The following is a 21,678-nucleotide window of genomic DNA, read 5'->3' on the forward strand; positions in this document are numbered from 1 at the left end:
TTATATTGTGTTATAGCCTAATATAATATATTGTAATATAAAATTCTATCATTTAATAAAATATGTAGGTTAATTAAAGCTGCAGTCCGCAGTTTTTCCTCTTTGTCGCCATCTCTGTTCGAAATCTGCAATTGCAGTTATTCGCGGAATTATCAACTTTACGTGCGTTGTGCCTCGGCATGGCACAGCGCGGATGAATCCAATGAGGAGAATGTGCTGCTGTCAATCACCGTGTGTGAATACTGTCATTTTGGAAGTATGACAAACATAAGAATTTTCACCGGAAAATGTCGTCTGAACAAGTATGTAACATCCACTTTTGTTCTGACCAAGTAATGTTAAGGGAAAAAAAGCATTGCAGTAAATCGTGCTGATTAAATCTAACGCTCGCTTATAAATTATCCCAAATTGTTAATGTTAACAACATCAGCATTGCGTGACTACATTTAATGCCCTCCCGAAATTTATCCTTGTTTTCGCATGGTTGCAGTCTCTTTTTTTCTTCGAAGTCTTTCGTGTTTTACAACGGGTGAATCTCCAGTTGTCACTGGTGATTGTCGTTTGAACCTTTCTGGATACGCCATCAAATTGACAAGTTTAATTATATCAAGCGCTGCGAGAAAAGGCTATAAATCTCCACCTCCAACATCCTCACACACAACATAGCCTACTAGCCGAGACTCCTTCTTTATGTGTACAGATGTGACGTGATGACGCAAACACATGCTTGAATTTCCCGCGGAAATCCACCAGTACCACTGGAATTAAATAATTATTACAAGCTTACCATTTTGAATCGAGCTAAGGCAAGTAGACAGTTTTGAACACTGGCTGGTTATGTACTTGCGCAAAAATTTATTTTGGATAATTTTTAACCCAAAAAAGCTACGGACTGCAGCTTTAAATGGTTAATAATTAATAAATGAAAAGAAAAAATATATATAAATAAATATAGGCCTATCAAATGTATGAAATATTGTATATGGTATATTTAAAGTAGCCTAATAAAACATTATAGTGGCTCATGTGTTTTACAATTTCTGAGAGAGAGAATTTTGTGAGACTGACCTCATCTACACCACCTCCCCCCTTCTTCATCCCACCTCTAATTGCCCATTTCTCCACGCTCTCTGCCTCCCTCTCTCTCTCTCTCTCTCTCTCTCTCTCTCTCTCACTCACTCACACACACACACACACACAAACACACACACACACGAACACCTGCGCAGAGCCGGTGAATCACGCCGACGCTGCTTCGCTCTCCAATCTCTCATCCATCCTGACAGTCAGATGGCCTCCATTTTAATCAGAAGACTCTCCGCAGTGGAAAGAGGATTCATTGACATCATCTGCAGCACGAGATTGCGTTTCGATTAATATTTCACAAGTTCCTTCTTGCTCTGTGTGGATTGGCTGGCTCTCTTTTGTTTCCTGGAGGTGAAATGATGCTCGAGTGATGCTGCGTCTCTGTTCCCACCCGCTGTTGAACAACATCACCAACATCGTCATCACCATCGCCGGTATGAGTCTGATCGAGGAGCCCAACATCAGACATTAGGACTAACAAACCCGCAGATCTCAAGTGTTTAAAACGCGTAAGTTAATGTGCTGGAGAAAGCCTCCGTGGCAGGTAGGGTTAGTTGTACGGTACTACGTATGCTGGTTAATGTTCGTTTGTTGATCAAGACATGCTATTAGTTCAACGCCAGTAAATGTGCATGCGTTATATGGTTATTTTTCGTTTACGTGACTGCATGATTGCTTGTAAGTATATTGACTGGAAGCCAACAATTAAATGTACGCAACAAGGAAAACAATAAAAGCCACATAAAAAGAAAACATTTATTAAGTAATGAGTTTGAAAGGAATTTAAATGTTATAAATGCATCAATGAAATTGTTGTTGTTATAAAAAAATATTTAAATATAAGCTATACGTGCTAAATTAAGAGCACGGGATTTAAAATTACTTACAATAAAAAAACGTGTAATAATATCACATTTGTCCTATAAAAATGTGTAATAATAGTGATCTACAAGATTTAAAATATATATATATATAAAAAATGTAATATACAGTCGGACTTATTGTTATGCACATACACAAATAGCATTGTCTGGTGGTCTTTTAAACTCAGTTTCAAAAAGCTTTGTGTGTTTGCACTGATTTATATCCCAGTGATGCTATAATAGTCATATAAACAGCAGGCTAGTGAGCCTGAGGTCTCCCAAACAAACATAGGCCACTGGTTGTGTGTGTGTTTTATCGTGTGCGTGTAATTGCAGCTTTGTGTCACATCAGACACTCTTTTCTCCCAAAAGAGGCCAAAATTAGAAAACATGACAATCCCACTTACCACAGGACTGTGAATAAACCACCCACACAAACAGACAGAAAAACAGAGACAAACACAAATACACAGATATACCATTTTACTAACACATTTTTTTGTTTAATTATACACTATTATATAGGCCTAGCAAGGTATATATCTGACAATAAGTTACTATTTTGCTGTTGTGCACATATACACACACACATCCAGTTTGTTCCCAATGATGGTCATCTGTGCTACCTGCTCCATTCGGACTAATTCAAGTATTATTGATTTCTTTGTGTGTGTGTGTGTGTTTGTGTGTGCCCTAGCTGAGCCCTGCAAATCCTGAAATATGGCAGTCTAAGATATCCAGTCTCTTTTGACAATAATCCGTCTATTTAACATTACTAGAGTTTTGTGTTTTGAACACATGAGCACATCTCAACGCAGATCCATCAATCCGTAAAAGAGTCTAAATGTGGCCCAGACCAAAAAGGCAGATCATGATCCATCCTCGAGTAGGTGTGATTACTACTGCCAGACTATCAGAGCTAAATATAGCGCCTCGCTGGACTTCGCACCCTAACACCCTGTGTAAACACAGCAAACCGGATCAGACTCAGTCAGACAGATGTTACTGCTAACTGTGGAGATGATGCAGCAGTGAAATATGCCATTGTAGATGAATCGATAGTGCAGGATGTAGAATATACTGTATGTGCAATGAAAGCAAAAAGGTGGCTTTCAGCACAGGTCACATCACTCTTAAATAGATTGCTGCAGAGATGACGTATTTTTGTAGGCGAAACACGGAAACAAGTTAGCATTTTAGCACTTCTGGTTCCGTCGTCCTGAACTATGTTGTATGAATGTTTTTGAATGGGTTTTTGGTTAAATGCTTGAAATAAGGTTAACACAAGCTTAATATGCTTTTACGTTTTATTCCATGACATAAAATACATCAGTAATGGGACTAGGCTGTCAGGGATATGTCATCACACCGAACTGGTGAACTCATCTACTCACTAGTCCACTTTTACACCTTTGTTGTGTTTATAGTCAAACTATTGCAAACTATTCTAACTCAAAATTTCAGGGATTTATTTTATTATTTTTTATTATTAAAGACAGAAAGAGTTGTTGGAAGCTTAAAGGTAGGGTCGGGTGTTTTTGGAAAGGCTAGCAATAGCGAGCTAGCTTTAAAGATCCCGCCCTCCTTTCAAAACACATGAACGCGAACAGCAGGGAGCAAACAAAAGCGTCACAAGAGACAGCGCTAAACTACCTCATGTCTCAAAGCACATTACATTACAATAATAATGAACATTAACAACTTAAAGAGCACTGACCTGTACCACCTGACTGCTGCAGATTAATTTCGGCGTTGATAGTGTTGCCATTGAAACATAAATTCGAGTCACTAACCGCTCCGAGTATAACGTCACTGGTTTCCATCTCTTCCAAATTACAGTATTTATGGCGTGAATGGAGCATAAGCTGGTTGCTTTGGTCCAGGAGGAACTGTTAAAGGTGCTGCTGTTTCTGTTGTGGTGCTCAGTGACTGACGTCTGTCTAATTCTGCAGAGCATGAAACACGCTGATGACGTGTGATGTCTGCGTGAGCAGGTGCGCGGAGATATAGAATACATACGTTGACAGGCAGGTAGCATCGTACCATTGCTTTCGGACCGACTTCAATGATTGGACGAACATTTTACGTTCCTACTCCTTCAACAGACGATATACATATAAATACATTTAGACCACTTAAATTAGTGATTGCTATCAGGATGTAAAGAGACTTTCAAATGAACAAAACATTTGAAGATGAACAACATTGTTAAGAATCTTCTGCTATAATCCAAACGCCAATGGAAAAATCCTATTTGGTTTTTAGGAGTGAACCAGGGTGATGCTAACTTCCTATTTGTAGCACTCTATAAGTTAAGGCTGATTGTGTGATTTCTGAGCCAGTAGCTTTGCAAAAATAATAACTGTTTTCAAACAAGTTTCCTGAACACTCGCCCCATCTACCATGGGACAAGCAGACATAGGTTGAGACTGTTAAGATGGTCAGGGTTTTCTAAAACAGAGTTACTAATGCTTTGATAGCGACCACAAAAACAAAAGTAAAAATCTTTGTTTAAGGTAATGCAACTATAATGGAAATCTATGAGACAGTGCATCAGGAAAATTTTTAAAATGCACAGTTTTGAATTTATTCAAAATGTTAACAAGATTAGCATGATAAAATCACTTACTAGCATTGTCTTTTCAATGTAACATCTCTTTTTCTCCTGTCTTGACCATTTCAAGGCAGTAAATTCTTCATTATACGCACAAAAATACTAGAAGTGGACTGTTTACCACCTACCAGAATCCGCCTCGATTAGTAATCCCACTGCTAAAAGGACAGTTTAGACAGCTTTATAGATCGTACAGCACACATTTTTATGGAAAAAAATGTATATTTATTTTCACACAAAAAACACAGACTGCAAATTTATCGAATATCTTGCCGCATAGAATTACACTGTAAATGCATTACTGTAAACATAATGAAACAAATCAAATTGTTTGGTGTGGTAATCAACAGCATCTTTGGCAAAGATATATCTAAGTTTGGCAAAGATAAGCCTAAGTAGATCATAGAGACAGTTGGTGACAATGTGGGAAAAGCAGACCTGTATGTGTAGAATTACATGGACAGTCGCCTGTTTCTGGGTGGATTTGTATTTGTGTGGGCATTAGAGCTTATGTTTTATTGTGGATTAAATGCAACACAAAGCTAGCCTAAATCTTCTGTTCTTGCTTCCTTTATGATCACTTGCTTGTAAAAAATTGTTTAGCTGTTTTATAGCTGTTGAATTTGGAGGTTAATTTAAGTCAAGTTAGACTCATATTTAAGTCTGCTTCTTGGGTTTGTGTGTTTTGGTAGAGCCCTTCTGATAACAGATCAGATGTTTGCCTGTGTATTAAAACGGCCTCCAACAGCATGTTTGATGTGGAATATGTTTTTTAAAAGGTTGAATTGCATGAAGTCATCAATGTAATCTACTTAAGTTAATTTCAGCCAGTTAATTGGATGCTTAATGCATAATGGGGGAAGTGAATGAAAGGTTTGGTTCAAATTAACGTTAAGCAATAATCAGCAGTAAAATAAAGCTGTTATTCTCTTGGTGGGAGCAAATTACTTCGAAATCTAGAGAATGTCTTGAGAGAATGTTATAAAACTTTCAGCTCATTGGTAAAATGTGTTAATTAGGTCTATTTTGGTTTTATCAGTGTCTGTCTCTCTGTCTTTTTTGCAGAAATAAGACAAAGGCACAAATGAAACTCTTCAACTGATTATAAGGTATTGAGGAACATTGTTACCACACACACACACACACGCACACATTGGCTTATTATTTAACACACGCACACACAATGGCACTGGACAACACTGCCTTCTCCTCGTGCCCCGAATCCCTGTCCCTCCCAGTTCCAGAGAAAGGGGAGGAGCCTGTGGAGGAGGCCCCAAAGGATGCTCCGCCCACTGATGTACAGAACGCATCTGAGGAGCTGGGAAATGTGGTAACCACGGAGACGGCCCCTCCCACACAGCCATCATCCAATAACAAAATGACCTTCCAGGCCAAGATGGCTGCAAGGGAGGCGCAGGCCAATCAGCCGCAGAAGAAGGTTCAGGGGTCGGGGCAAGAGTGGAGCAAGTTTGGATGGGGTAAGACTCAATCATTAGATGCTGTAGGATTAGAGTTGGTGGTTGTCAAAGATTTTGTTCTCCGTACATGCATTATGAAACAGACAGAGCTACTCTAACACCTCTACAGGAACAGCATGTCAGTGTTCTTCCACTTGTTCATTTAGAAAATTTGTTTTTTCCTGTTTGGATGTGTCACTCAATTTTACATTGGATCTGTTTTTAAAAATGGATTGCGGTAAGCTGCTCAGTGACAGTGTTTGATGTTTGCCTACTTTTTTGTGTCCTTTTTTCCTCACTGTCACTTGCTCTAATTTTGCTCTCTCCAGCACGCAACAAGCGTAAGAGGCAGCGCTATGTGGAGAAAAACGGCCGTTGTAATGTGCAGCACGGTAACATGCGCGAGACATACCGTTACCTGACGGATATCTTCACCACCCTGGTGGATCTGAACTGGCGCTGCTCTCTGTTTGTCTTCGTCATGGCGTATGCAGTGACCTGGCTCTTCTTTGGAGCAATATGGTACCTCATCGCATACTGCAGGTATGAATAACACACACAAACACACATTTTTATACCTTTTAAACTTTTAAATCTTAAGGGGCCATTCACACAGAACACGTTTTTTCCATTCCACTGCGCTTCTTTTCCATTGTTTTTCAATGTAAACACGCGCTAGACGGATGTCTTTAACCGTTGCGCTTGTGTCTTGCATCTCACAAATGACACGGCAGTCTAAAAACACGACGCTCAAGTTAAAAGTTCAACTTTTAAAAAACACGTCTACCCTAGTGAAAAATAAATACACCAAAATTTCTTTGAAATACATTTTATTGTAGGTATACTAAAAAATATATGTTTACATATTTATGTACTAATCTAATTACCCTGCAATTGTACTTATTTTATACTACTTAAAGTCTGCTAAATTGGAACTAATTTTGTACTTAATCCACTTTAGTTATCCAGAAGTAGTACTGAGGTTTAACTAAAGATATACTTATGTATCTTTATATATATTTGATTGTGCTAAAGTGGAACTATTGCAAGTATACTTTAGATACACTTTAAATATCTTGCATTTAAAGACTGATATTATACAGAGATCATACTATCCTTACTAATAGTGATTTTACAACATATTTATGGCTTAATATTAAGAAATGTGTATTGTGCAATAAGGAAGTACTCCAATTAAAGTTTAATTATAATATTTATATCAGTAAGTCTCAAGCGATGTCAGTAAAAATGTTAATGGATTTGTAATGTATTTTAAATACATTTTGGTATTGGTTTTTTTTTCTCCAGGGTAGATCTTGCGCTTTTTTTTCTTACCACTGACCTACGTCGCCCGTTTTTAACAGCAAAAACACGTTCTGTGTTAAACGGCCCTAAGAGTCTTTTATTATGCAAAATATGAAGCATTTTTATTAAATATGAGATTCAGAAAATGTTGGTGACAATTAGTATTGGCCAATATTAGTGGTTTTAAAAGAAAAAATATTATCAGCATCTGAAATGGCCGATATTAATAATAATAATAATAATAATAGTACTCATTCAGTATTGTCTTTTTCTTTACCAGGTTCAAAAAATAATAAATCGTTATGAAACTTGTGTACATTATAATATATATAACATGTACATTATAAGGTTTTGAAGCATGTAAAATTATAGGTTGCAACTTGGTTTGAAAACAACAGACAGATTTATTATACTGGCCATCATATCAGGTCAGCCTTGTTACCGTTAACTAAAAATAAAACTATTAAAAAACATTTTCATTAATTGAAAAATAAATATACAAAATAATAACAAAACCACATAACAAAATGACTAACACTAAAATTGAAATGAAAACCAAATAAATAAAAATATAAACAAATACTATAATAGTATATAAATAATTTAAAAATAATGCTGTAAGGTAGCAACCAAAATATAAAAATGAATATCGTTTTTTGATATCGGCAAAAATAAATGAATTCTTCCCTTACAAATGCTTCTCAGTCAAGTGTCTGTATATCAACATTCAATGTACTGCTCACAGATCCTGCGCATTTGTGTTGTCCACGCACTGTCACGTTCATCCACACTAGATATGAACACAAGTAATGTGTGTGGGTGGCCACTTGAGAACAAGCGCTTCTCCTTGTGTTGTAAGATGCAAGAGCTAATTTACTAAAAGAGACTGTGTGATTTAAAAAAAGCCAAGGACAAATTTTCATAAACAAAACATCTCCTTCGCTCGCACTCCCTTCCTCTTTCTTATGGCAGGGGTGATCTGGATCATTTGGAGGATGATGCATGGACTCCATGTGTCAATAATGTTAATGGATTCATCTCTGCGTTCCTTTTCTCCATTGAAACGGAGACGACCATTGGCTATGGATACCGTGTCATCACTGACCAGTGTCCAGTGGGCACCATGTTACTCTTGCTACAGGCCATCCTGGGATCTATGGTCAATGCATTCATGGTAAGAACACAAAACATGTTTTGTGAAATCAATATTTTTTTTTATACAAACTGTAATGCTGATTCTGATTTTTATAAATATAAAATAAAGATTAGTGTTTTGTTCTTCCCTCATATTTAAAATATAAAATATTTTCCTCATATTTTGATGGTTTAATTGAACATTGAAAACAAATATATACTAAATATACCCTCCAGAGGATAATATATATACTGTGAGTGTGTATATACTATTTGGACTCTTTTTGTAGAAAGTGCAGCATGATTCCCATGCTTGATGTGGTTTGGGAAAGGAGTGTTTTCTCAGCGCACATGGCTTTCGTTTGTTGATCTGTGCTCTACTGGAGTTATATCATCCATAACCAAGAGCAAATGAGTCATGCGTTTTGGACGACAGATGTGTGTACCCTATCCCTCTGTTTCTGTGTATGTCTTTTCTCCTTTTCTATTTCTTTCTCCTTTGCCAATTTCAACCCCCTTCTCAACCTCTTTTCTGGCCTAATTTCATGTGGGTTTTTTTACGGTTGTGATGAGTTCATTTATATCTCTAATGTCCTGGTTTAAATGTTGCCCCCGGGGGCTGTTTCACACACACACACACACACACACACACACATACACACACCAGACTCTGTCTAAATGCCACGTCCTAGAATCTGCATTTCTGAACTCAGATTAAACCTTTGTTCTCATGTCTCACTTTCTTTTTAATTAGAGGGGTATTTTGCGAAGACTAGCATTACTACAACGATTGCTCATATTTGGGATTAGAGATTTGTTCCTTAGCATTGAATTTAAGCATATAATTCATCCCCCTCTCTTATAGTGCTACAGATACCTCAGATTGTGGGTGACCAGGTTTTTACTTGCCACATGATAAAATGGCAAAAAACTTTTGACTTTGTCCATTAAGAAACCATCTAGTATAAATCGTAGCAATACCCTAGTAACCACCCACAACATCTTAGCTGTTTGATTTTTTGCATAATGAATATGAACATTATATAGTTAGTTATATATACTCACTTCATTATATTGTTAAAAAAACATGTTCCTCTTAGCATTGTGGCTGGATTCTTTTGGACAGACTAAAACTAAAATTATTAATAATAATAATAATTTAGATACAAATATTAGGTTAAAAACTTAAACTAAAAAAACAACTTAAATGAAAATTAGAAACTTTGCCTTGGCAGCTAACTGAAATATTAAGTTGAATCTGAAGTAGAAAAAAGTTTTTAGAAAAAAAGCAAAAACTAAAAAAAAATATCAAAAGCACATAATAAAAAAAAAATAAAAAAAAATTATAATGAAATTATAAAAATTAAAGCTCAATTTAAATATGAATAAATACTATAAGTAAGGGATAATCCACGGTTAGCTGTACATTTAACAATTTTGCACGACGTGGATAACAATAACGGCCGACGTGACTTTAATGCACAGCTAACTGTGGATTAACCTTCTTATATCATGGTCTTTTGCCAGCATTGACAAGTTAAACCTGTTATTGATGTTTGCTGCACTTAATTTGATTGGAGGGGATAAAATGATGGTTATTTCATCAATTACGGCTCATTAGATCTAGCATTCTGTCTGCTTTAAATCAGACACAGAGATAAAGTAGTGCAGCAAGGTTACATGATTGAATTATAACATTTATTTGAATGAATTAGCCTATTAAGAGAGAGATGCGTGTGTGTGAATTACCTGCATCTGTGCAGCGTCTCTCTATTAGCAATTAAGCTGTGAGTTTAACTACTACAAAAACAGCTACGTTACAACCTCCTTGCTGAATAATATAATGTAGCAATTCAGTATCAAAGTTAATTTAATAATAAAAGTAGTGAGGCAGTGTTGACAACAAGTTTTTGTGCACCTGTTTTTGTGTGTCTGCGCGATCTCCGATCTCTGTGTGCGAGTGACACAGGGTGCGTCTCAATCAGTTCCCTAGTTCAGTAGTCAGGGCACTGATCAGTGAATAGGGCATTTTAAGGGCTGTCTCAACCTTAACCTTCGCTCCCTAAAAACTCCCACAATGCACCGTAAAAAATAAGGGATCATCGATGCTCACTATGTTCCCTAAATGGAAGTTCTTAAGCGTGAAACTTAAATCATGTGAGCCAACTCACTACACATAAAGATTCTTAAATACAAACCGTTATTTAAACATGTCACTATACAGGTAATGAACATAATCTAGCTAACATTTATCATTTATTTACTGCTGAAATGTTGCATGTGTATGTAACAAGCAAAGTATGTATCATAATGTACTTTAAATAACATTAAAACATAATGTCAGCTCTGCTGTTGTTCATAAATACCAGTAGTGATGTTGTACACTGAGGACGTTGTCATGTCGCCTGAAATAATGTCATCAGTGTCCCAATGTTCAGTGAGCCGGAGCCCTGTCCCTGTACTGTCCTTACCAGTGCCCGAATTCGTGAACACGATATACTGATTTACAACCTAGGGAGCTGATTGAGATACACCCATAATGTGTGTGTGCTTCAATGAAAGCAGCGCATTAATATAGAACACACGCCTTATTGCACACCTTCCAGCCAATTAGAATAGAGTATTCAGACAGACCATGGTATAATAGTCTATAAATTACTCTGAGAATAACACTGAGCACCGTTTACATTTTGTAAAATGTAAAAACCACATTGTTTTCTTCCTTTTTCTCGCTCTCTCACTAGGTTGGTTGTATGTTTGTGAAGATCTCCCAGCCGAATAAACGTGCCGAGACATTGGTGTTCTCTCGTAATGCTGTCATCTCACTGCGGGATGACAAGCTCTGTTTGATGTTCCGCGTCGGGGACTTGAGATCCTCCCACATTGTGGGCGCTAACATGAGAGCTAAACTTATCAAATCCAAACAGACACAAGAGGGTAAGACAGCATTCAACACCCTCATCTGCGCCCTCACATAGACCTAGTTAGTGATGAAGTGGCGCCACCTGGTGGTTATATTGTACAATGAGTGTATTATAAATTTATTTTTAACTGGTTACTTCTCTTTTTCTTCAGGTGAGTTCATTCCACTGGATCAGACGGATATCAGTGTGGGTTTTGAGACGGGAGACGATCGTCTCTTCCTGGTGTCTCCACTGGTGATCTCTCACGAGATCGATGTTCGCTCTCCTTTCTGGGACATGTCACATGCTCAGCTGGAGAAAGAGGACTTTGAGGTTGTTGTCATCTTGGAGGGGATGGTGGAAGCTACAGGTGCATACACACTAAATATATCATGTAAAATGAGTTGTGTTGATTTGTGTTTAGTAATCGATGGATATATTCTGATCTACAGGTATGACCTGTCAGGCACGGAGCTCCTACTTGGCTGAAGAGCTCTTATGGGGTCACAGGTTTAGTCCCATGATGACGCTAGCCGAGGGATTCTTCGACGTGGATTATGGGGCCTTTCACCACACGTTTGAGGTATGTGATGTGCAATGAGAATTTCTGATTGGTTAATTGCAGTTCTGTGGTCAAATATTTTATATACTCTTTTAAAAATAAAGCTTCATTATTGGCATCTATCTATGGTTCCATGAAGAACCTTTACCATCCATGGAACCTTTTTGATTCACAAAATGGTCTTTATAGTGGAAAAAGGTTCTTTATTTCAGACTACGTTGAACTAAGTTGCTACATATAGACTGCAGGCAAAAGTGGCCCAAACTGGATTTATTTAATTTTTTTGCTCATGCTACTCAGATCTGCTTTTTTCATAACTTTGTGAACAGCACAAACCACATGGAATCTGATCTTTGCAATTCTGACTGTCCTAAATTAGATACAGGATGTTTTGCAATGCGATCTCAGTACGAACAGTTATATCACAATTCATGGCATGTGACTTTTGCATAATTTTAGTCTAGATCAGCGTTCGTCACAATTCTGCACTGATGGGAGTCACTCCAAAGATTTTAAATACCAACAGTCCTTTGGTCACTCTGTGAATATGAAAGGACGGCGTTGAAGCTAGTCACTGAGGCATAATGAGCTGTTATAGTCATAAGTATTACAGTCACAATTCTGTACAAGCAAATCTTGAAGAAAAACTGTATGAGAAAAACTTTGTTCTCTTTCTCCTCAAGATGTTTTTTTGCAGTGATTTGCTTCATTCTTAGGCTAACTCAAATCAATATTTCATTTGCATTCATTTATTCAATTATATTTATTCATAAAAAGACAATCACCATATGTAAGTTTCATTTTGCATAATCTCTTATAGTTTTCTCTATCTCTTCAGTCTCTCATACCTAAATCCCTTACAAAGTTTCCAACTTAATGTTATGTCTATGGGCTCTATAATAATCATCTTTCTGTGCAAGGCTGACCTGCACTTTATTATAGAGCAGAATCAGAGATTTCTAAATACAATTCTGATTGAAAATTGCTTTAGGTGTTGCGGTAGTTCTGGATGAGTCATGAATGTACATCGCCGGGGAAAAAATCAAACTACTTCAATCACATTCTTATTTTCTGTCCTTCAGCCAAACAGCACTTTTGTATAAATGCTACAAAAAGTTTAAAAATATATATAATAATAATAATAATAATTTTTGATAATTAGTTGATATTTATATTTTGGAATGTTTTTAGATATTTAGTTAATATTTAATTGTATTTAATTAATATTTATATTTAGATCATTTATGTGGAATAAAATGTGTTTGTGTAAAATACAAAATACTTAAAATTAGGGCTGCACAATATATCGAAATTATCGAAATATCGCAAATGTATATATCGCGATATGCATATTGCAACGGCTTGCAATAACTGGGGTCATGAACAAAAGACAAAGAGAAAATCACTCACTGCTCTTGGCTGAATAACTTTTGTAGCTTTAATAAGAATCAGTATAAATATTTAATTCATACAGTGAAAACTAAGCAGTGTTTATTTTTACATTTGATTATTCAGTTTCTGTTGTTTAATAAACCTAATATAAGCCTACCTGAAACCCTAAACCCTGTGGTTTACACTGATGTTAAAATAACACTTCTTATGCTACAGTAAAACACTGCTGTTCACTTTCAGAAGTTGTAGGGATGTTTTCTTGTCACAAAAAGAATGTGAAACACGTATGTAGGTTATATAATTTTAAATATATTTTAAAGAAGAAGTTTATTTAACACACTTTAAGCATTATCGTATCGCATATCGAATATCGCATTATTTAATGAGTTGTCGCATATCGCATTTTTCTTCAATATCGTGCAGCCCTACTTAAAATGTAAAATGTATGCAAACAGACAGATGCAATCAAATTTAGCAAGATTTATCTGTTTTAGCTGTCATTCACAGGATGAGGATCTTGATAAATGACCTTGCACCTCTAGTATTAAGTATACTAAAGCCGGGTGTACACTGTACGATTTATAATAGTCCTTTATGATTGTTGCTTGTCAGACTGTACGGACATGATCCTCACTGTAAGCTGTGTCACACTGTAGGATTTCATTTGTCATTGATGTCAGACTGTACGGCAGTCAAGACACATTAAAAACAGACGCGCGCAAGAAGACTCGAGTTTTATCAATCCGTGACACGTTCAGTGATGTGAGCTGCATTTACATGCGGGATAGAAATATTGGCTATCAAACATAAACAATCTCTAGCATTACTTTTGGCTTCTCTTGAAAAGAAAACTGGGAAAAAACGAAGACGGTGTGTGTGGAGCAAGTGGTGGTTTGTTGTTGTCTCACTAATTGCGTCATCAGGTTCTGCGCTCCTATTGGTTTTTGATTTGACTGTTGTCATAGGCGAAGCCACAGTACAGGACTGAGCCTCAAATCTTCTGACACTGCCAGAATTTTGTCAGAGGTAAAATTTGATAGCAACGGTCATTAATCGGCTGTCGGCGAACATGTCAAGCTAACGAACAAAGACTTCAGAATTTGGCCTTGGATCCGAGAAATATTTTAGGATTCACAAAATTTGGCCAAAATCGCACAGTGTGAACCCGGCTTTACTAAAATTGTTTGTATTCATTGTCTTTCAAAGGTGGACACGCCCTCCTGTTCGGCGAGAGAGCTGGCATTGGCTGCCGCCCGATTGGATGCTCATCTCTATTGGTCGATCTCCAGTCGGCTTGATGAAGAGAAATGGGAGGATCCTAATGTGACTGAACCGACGGGGAAGTCCACGGATTCAGAATCTATCAGGGAGGGAGACAGGCCAACATTTACTGTTGGCGGAGTTACACACACCCAGGACCAATCCGTTGTAGGGGAGCAGAACGGCAGTGTCGCCACTGACCAATCAGAGTCTGAGGCTTAAAAGGATGCAAGAATGTGAAAGGTACGGAAAATGTTCGAAGAAGTCCACAGTTTGTGTAAATTTAACTTTAGACTGGATTGTTCGGCGATCCAAGCCTTCTACTTCGAGTTAAATTTTGAAATGTATAGTCGCTAATGCCTAGCATAGAATCCTTTCCCCAAGGGGGAAATCCTAGCATCTCCTTGCTGTGTTTGCAGTCAGATTTAATCTTACCTTCTGATGTTTTACGACAACACTGCCTTTGAATTCACACCGTAGCTCTGTTTCCAACTCTAGTGAGCTGCCTCGCTGTCTCCTGTCTATATAGGCAGCTAACGTTACTTTCTAAGGCATCATCCTAACTGAAGCATGCAGTGTTGTCATAAAATGTGGCCAAAACAAGGCATCCTTATTGATGTCTTGGTAGGCAACTCACTAGGTTTTGGAACTGGGCTAATATGTCTGATTTGTATTAGTATCAATCATTTAACGGTCTTAAACATTTCCACTGCTTTTCTTTCATAAATCTTCAGGCTGTGCGGTTCTGAGGTACGAACCGCTACTATTTTTAAAACCATAATTTAGAGCAAGTCTGTGCAAGTTGTTTACAGTCACGTTGGTTAGATTCACATGTACCTGAAAAAGAAGTGAACATGTTACTATGGAGACAAAAGTCTGCATTCCAATTTGCAACATCACAGCAGAGTTTAGCATTAGCTTTTTTAAGAGTCAGCCGGTGGTAAATTTAGCACACTCTCATGACTGCCAACCAGAGTTTAGCCATTCGGTTTTTACTCATGTTTCATGCGAGTGGATCTAGACAGATCTAGGATCATTTAATCTAGATAAATAGATTAAATGGAGATATTGGATGCTATTAGGCCACTGCATCATTTCAACATCCTAATTAAATCGATGTAGAAATTAGCATCATCCTGTGATTGATCAGCTGTTGCCACCAAATGTGACTGAATACAAATGCATTGCTGTTCTTTGTATTTGTTATTTATTTTATTCAAACGTGTCCATAGCAACAAATAACTCTTTGCTCAGTTACTGCAGCAGTTGAGATGAGTGAGAGAAAGTGAGAATTTTTAAAGTGGGCATTAAATGGAAGAAATTAGTTAGTGAATATTTCACACATCAACAGGCCATTTAAACATATTAACTATATTAGATATAATGCAACAAGGGACGTCTTTAATCAGCTGGTTCAAATGTCTTCTCATGCTGGTTTAGACTGGTTTATAGGTGGTCTTTTTGGTGAAGCTGGTTGACCAAGGAAGTCTTGCTGGTTAAGTTAGTCAAAAGTTAAGCTATTTGAATTAGTAATTTTCCACATTTTCCATATGCAGGGTTAGTTCACCCTAATGTGATGTATCTTTCTTTATTTGTATATGTATCTTTATTTTATGGACCACAAAAAAATTCCTGCTCGTGTTCATCCATATAAAAGACGCAAAAGTATCACATAATGATCCAAGTGTTCTGGGGGTATACGATAGGGTTTGGTGAAAAACAAACCGAAATTGAATCTATTATTTAATGAAATTCTTGACTTTGGCCTTTGGTCTTATTTTCTCACATTTTGAGACTGTATTAGTGCAGTTCACTCCGTCTCGCCCAGAAAAAGCACACAAGTTGTAAGAAATTAAGATAATAAATAAAAAAAACGGCACTTGTCGCATGGGATCATCCTGTGATACTTTTGAGTCTTTTTTTTAAAAAAAAAGCTTGATGCTATTAATTGCTATTATATGAACGAACACGATCAGGACATTTTTTTTTTTTATTCTCCTTTTGTGGTCCATAAAATAAAGAAGGGCATACAGCATTAGAACAACACCAGGGTGAGTAAATCATGACTTGATTTTCATTTTAGAATGAACTATCCCTTTAAAAATAAAGGTTCCAAAAAGTTTTTTTCTCTTTGCAGAGACGCCATAGAAAAACCATCTTTGGTTACCCAAAAAGTGATCAGTTGACATAAATAAGGAAACCCGTTAAATAAACTTAATGCGTAATTGAAAAAAATAGGTTATGTGGAATTGTCAAGTTAACTTAATTTTTTCAAGTACGCAAGTTTATTTACTTAATAATTTTAAAGCAATGGGTTTCCTCACTTTTCTTAAGTTAAGTCAAATGATCACTACCTTTCAGTGAACACTTATTAAAAGAACCATTTTTTTCTTAGTGTGAAGAACATTTTATAATCTAAAGAACCATTTTCCAGTATAAAGAACCTTTTGTGCTATTGAAAAGGTTCCATGGATGTTAAAGGTTCTTTGTGTAAATTAAGAACCTTTATTTTTACGAGTATACAACAAATCAGTACAATCAAAATGTACATAACAAAGAAAAGAAAAAAAGAAAGAGTACCTCTTTCTGTTATCCTTAAGGAATAGAATAGAAATTAATAGAAATAATTATAATAATATAATGAAACAGAAACATCTGCAAATAAACAGTTTTTTTTTTACATTCACAGAAACTTTTATCTTAATAGTTGCATTGGCCATTTTTAAAGGTTTCAACGAGAAATAGATTTTAAAATATAAGAGTTTTACGTCACAGGATGCTGTTTATATTTTTTCCTGATGGTCTCTTTAATACCAAAAGAGTTTAACACAAAAGTGATTTAATTCATAAAAACGATGACATGTTTTCATTTAGACACTATGATTAAGTATTTCTAGTTCTCTTAGTTTCCTCTGGGACAATCGTGTTTAATGCTACGGGTTTGGAACTTATCCCCAACCTGACTTTAATATTAATCATCATATGTTGAAGAAATCATGTTTCATGTTCTATTTACATACACAGACACTAATTATGCTGACCACCACCCCCTCACCCTCCCACCCCACAAATTGGCATGTGATGTAGAGCGCGCTGTCATGAGCAATGCACTGATGTGTGTTTATGTAGCGTAATGTGTGTGTGGTGTATGTTGACATAGAACAGTCAGGCTGGACCTTTATGTGACATACTGTATTATTAATGAAAGCTTTCAATGCATCATTATAAAGACTTCCATTTTAATGTTTTTATACTCCATTCAGAAGGTAAAATGTTCAGAAGTGTTTGAATGAATTGAAGGTTGACTCAGTAATATTTTTGTCCTTGTTCTGTTGTTGTTGCAACACATGTAGATACAGAAGTTCTCAGTTCTCAGTGCCAGTGTAGAAACGTTTGCCGTCATCTATGACTAAATTATTCTGAATGTGCACACTACTGTTCAAACGTTTGGGGATTTTTTTCATGTTTGTGAAAAAAAGTCTCTTCTGCTCACCATTTATTTGGTCAAAAATACAGTAAAAACAGTCATGTTGTGAAATATTTTTACAGTTTAAAATAGCTGTTTTCTATTTGAATATAGTTTAAAATGTAATTTATTATTTATGAATTTTCAGCATCATTACTCCAGTCTTCAGTGTCACACGATCCTTCAGAAATCATTCTAATATGATGATTTGCTGCTCAAGAAACATTTCTGATTATTATCAATGTTGAAAACAGTTGTGCTGCTTAATATTTTTGTGTAAATCGTGATACATTTTTTGATGAATAGAAACTTCAAAAGTACATCATTTATTTGAAAGATTTTTTTTGTAACAATGTAAAAGTCTTTACTGTAGTTTTTGGTCAATTAATGTGTGATTGGTGAATAAAAGTATAATAATTTCTTTAAAAAAAAAAATCTTTCTGACCTCAAACGTATCTCAAAACAGAGATAAAGTGAGTAGCATTCAGCTGTGATCATTGTTTTACAGTTTACATTTTTTTTAGTGAGGGAAAATTACTGAGTGCACCTTTAAATTTGAGTTCGAAACATTGAGATCATGAATATTAAAGAGATAGTTCACCCAAAAGACAGTTGACGGTAGCCATTGACTTCCATAATATGTTTTGTTTTTTTCATACTATGGAAGTCAATGGGGTCCAGCAACTGTTTGATTACCCATATTCTTCAAAATACCTTCTTTTGTGTTCTGCAGAAGACAACTTGAGGGTGAATAAATGATGACAGAAAAGGGTGAACTATCCCTTTAAGTCACAGAGAGAAACTGTTTTTCCCCGAGGTGTTCTAATAGCCTATGTGCTTTCCTGTATGTGATTTGTAGCTCACTTGAATGTCTTTAACACATACGATAAGCACAGACACTGCTCTCATGCAGGTTTTCTCCTCTTGCTTTTCTGCTGTTTTTTTTAAATGTATGTTTTTAAGCTTTACTATATGGCATAATAAAACTATATTCAACCTAATGTCTGGTGATTCTGGACATGATTGTGTACAGTTTTGTTTCTTTTTTAAAGACTAAGGTGAAGTGTGTAATTTTGGCGCCACTAGTGGCACCAAACGGAATTGCGAGACAGAATTGCTGATTGTCCCACCCCAAACTCACTTATACTGACACTATTCTATATAAACTGTTGAGCTAATGAGATAGATTACTGCATGTTTTGGTATTGTAAAAGTGATTAATTAATAATAATCAAACTGTTCAGTTCTAATTGTGGATAACTGAATTTATATATTCACCATCACTTCCTGTGTGGGAATCATGGGTAGCTACTTCACATGCACCAATGTGTCCACTTCATAACCCAGTGGGATTATGGGTAAATGTTAAGGTATTGACTGTTCTCTAACCTTCTGACTCTTTCGTCCTCTGCCATCTCCCTTTGTGTTTTGCTGATTTTCTCAGTGTTTCACCACATCCGTTTCCTTTCCCTGTATTTATATCGCATTGATCGTTTAAAAATAGAAGTTTGCACTGTTCCTTTAAGATGCAAGGTTATTGAACGAAGTCTCCATGAGCACGTGTGTGTAGGCTATATGACCAGCTCTGCGGTTTAGTTGCCTTGCATGGCCTGGAAGTGCCACTAGAGGGCAGTGATTCGAGTGAGGCTGAGTGCACAGATTCATCATTTCACTATTCTACATAGTAACAGACCTACAGATCTGTATTAAGCCCCAAAGCTCAGTAGGGTTGTCTTTGAAAGGCTTATAACCAGGCCCACACAGAATCTGCACCCGCAGCACTCCGCAGAAAGCTCAGCACAACCCAAACGCCCATCGTTTACAAAGTTATATACAATCCTTGACCCTTGCATGCTCGTTTATGAAATATTTTGGGTGATTTTTTTGTGCTTTGAGCTATCAGTAAGAATGTATGTATCATTGTAAAATGTTTAAATGACAGATTTACTTCCAAAACCAGCATAGATCATCAAGATACAACAGAGAGTGCTTTATTTTTCCATTACATTCCCCTTGCTCTCTTTCTTTTCCGTCTAATACGCCCCTCCTTGCCTTTCCTCTTCATTATAATACTGACATAGTTTTTCATACATGAGCCTTTCAGAAACCCTACAGAGGCCTCGTGCAACACACTCTTGTGGTCTATTTATATTGTTTGTGTAAACTGAGTTCATTCTGACAACAAACTACAGTCATGTATAAAAAAATGAATTGCATAATACAAATTATGGTAGCAATTTATTTTACAGTCCTGTTCCCCATGTACATACTACTTATTATAATAACTGGGTTATAACCCTGAACCTTGCCCTTAACCCATGTAGTTATACCTTATATTGCCCAGTAGCCTACTTTCTTAGGTAAGTACACTGTAAGTGCATATACTGTAAATAAAGTGCAACCCAAATTATTATTGTATAACTTTTTAAAGTACAATATTTGATTAAGTTGATTTGCTGTTTTCATGACACCACCTCTCATATAGGGCATGCTGGGAGGTTTGCATGTGAACAACATCCAGGCTCTCTCTCTCTCCCTTCACCTCTAGCATCTCTACGGCGTGTCATTGTGGATCGCGCTCACACCGTGCTGATCTGATCAAGAGCACCGGGAATTCTGGGTCAGTGTTCCATGGTGATGAGGTGTGTGTGTGTGTGTGTGTTTGTGAGAGTGGGCTGGTCCCTGAAAGAATGTGAACGGTGTAAAATGCACGAGAGAGACGAAGCTCAGATGGGCAGTTTCAAAAAGCACAGAACTTTGGACCTTTTTCCTCTGTCCGTCCATGTGGAATATTATATAATCTCGTCTGCTTTCTGAGAGCAAGTCATTTACATGCATGCAAAGATGGTAATTTAGACCTAATGCACAATTTTGTCTTTCTTGAATGCACTTTAAGTTGTTTTCGACAAAAGCATCTGCCAAATGCATAAATGTGAATGCGGATAAATGTAAATAAAGAAATATTTCCTGTCTTCAGTTTGACGATTTACTTCTTTGGAGCTAATTAAAGTTCTTGGCAAAACATTACAGCTTCTTCAGATCTGTGTATTAGCGTTCTTTAGAGCATCAGTATACACAGAGGTTCTTAATTTGCACAAGCACACACACACCACAAACTTGATTTATATCTTTACGTAGACTTTCTAGATGTAATCATTTTTATATTGTACAAACTGTATATTCTATCACCCTACACTAACCCTACCCCTAAAAATAGCCATGAAAGAAAACTTTCTGCATTTTTACATTGTCAAAAAACATCACTTTTCCTCATGGGGACCAAAAATGTCCCCACAAGGACAAGGATTTCGGATATTGCCATCTTTGTGGGGACATTTTGTCCCTATAATGTAGGGTTTACCAGGCCACACACACATTATTTTCTTACCAATATCCATTTTTCACTCTTGTGTAGGGCAAAAATTTTGCTTATATAAATATATAATACAAATATAATGAAAAATAAAATATTTGTATAAAAATATCTCTGTTCTCACCAAAATCTTTTTTTTTTTTCACTCCATAGTTTTATAGGCTAAAAGTTCTTGATGTTACATTACAGGTTCTTCATTCGATGCATTGTTTCTTATTCATTGGTTTTCTAACTCTCTCAAGGTTTTTTTTTTTTTTTCTTGT

The 21,678-nt window shown here is 36.4% G+C and overlaps 1 protein-coding gene across 5 annotated transcripts; it reads left to right on the plus strand.

The window, feature by feature from the left end:
* The first annotated feature begins 1,228 nt into the window (after nucleotides 1-1,228).
* kcnj9 (potassium inwardly rectifying channel subfamily J member 9) lies at nucleotides 1,229-21,005 on the plus strand. Of its 5 annotated transcripts, none has more exons than XM_084118773.1 (9): nucleotides 1,229-1,595; nucleotides 5,629-6,041; nucleotides 6,350-6,563; nucleotides 8,298-8,499; nucleotides 11,204-11,396; nucleotides 11,535-11,732; nucleotides 11,815-11,945; nucleotides 14,523-14,819; nucleotides 20,591-21,005. In XM_084118773.1, the coding sequence occupies exons 2-8, from the start codon at nucleotides 5,747-5,749 to the stop codon at nucleotides 14,796-14,798; spliced, it is 1,509 nt and encodes a 502-aa protein (XP_083974899.1). In that variant the 5' UTR covers nucleotides 1,229-1,595; nucleotides 5,629-5,746; the 3' UTR covers nucleotides 14,799-14,819; nucleotides 20,591-21,005. The 5 variants fall into 5 exon arrangements, with proteins under 5 accessions (XP_083974899.1, XP_083974900.1, XP_083974898.1 ...); XM_084118775.1 differs by lacking the exon at nucleotides 20,591-21,005 and having other exon boundaries at nucleotides 1,231-1,595; nucleotides 5,629-5,672; nucleotides 5,802-6,041; nucleotides 14,523-19,043; XM_084118774.1 differs by lacking the exon at nucleotides 20,591-21,005 and having other exon boundaries at nucleotides 1,229-1,520; nucleotides 14,523-19,043.
* The last annotated feature ends 673 nt before the right edge of the window (nucleotides 21,006-21,678 follow it).

Source organism: Abramis brama (genome assembly GCF_963993115.1).
Source record: "Abramis brama genome assembly, chromosome: 7".
Classification (NCBI taxonomy): domain Eukaryota; kingdom Metazoa; phylum Chordata; class Actinopteri; order Cypriniformes; family Leuciscidae; genus Abramis; species Abramis brama.

What these genes read in the sequence shown, in the direction of transcription:
- kcnj9 (XM_084118773.1), top strand. Translation starts at nt 5,747, where the DNA reads ATGGCACTGGACAACACTGCCTTCTCCTCGTGCCCCGAATCCCTGTCC. An exon ending in ATCCAAACAGACACAAGAGG is followed by an intron (nt 11,397 to 11,534) that starts GTAAGACAGCAT and finishes CTTTTTCTTCAG; the next exon opens with GTGAGTTCATTCCACTGGAT. An exon ending in CCTTTCACCACACGTTTGAG is followed by an intron (nt 11,946 to 14,522) that starts GTATGTGATGTG and finishes TGTCTTTCAAAG; the next exon opens with GTGGACACGCCCTCCTGTTC.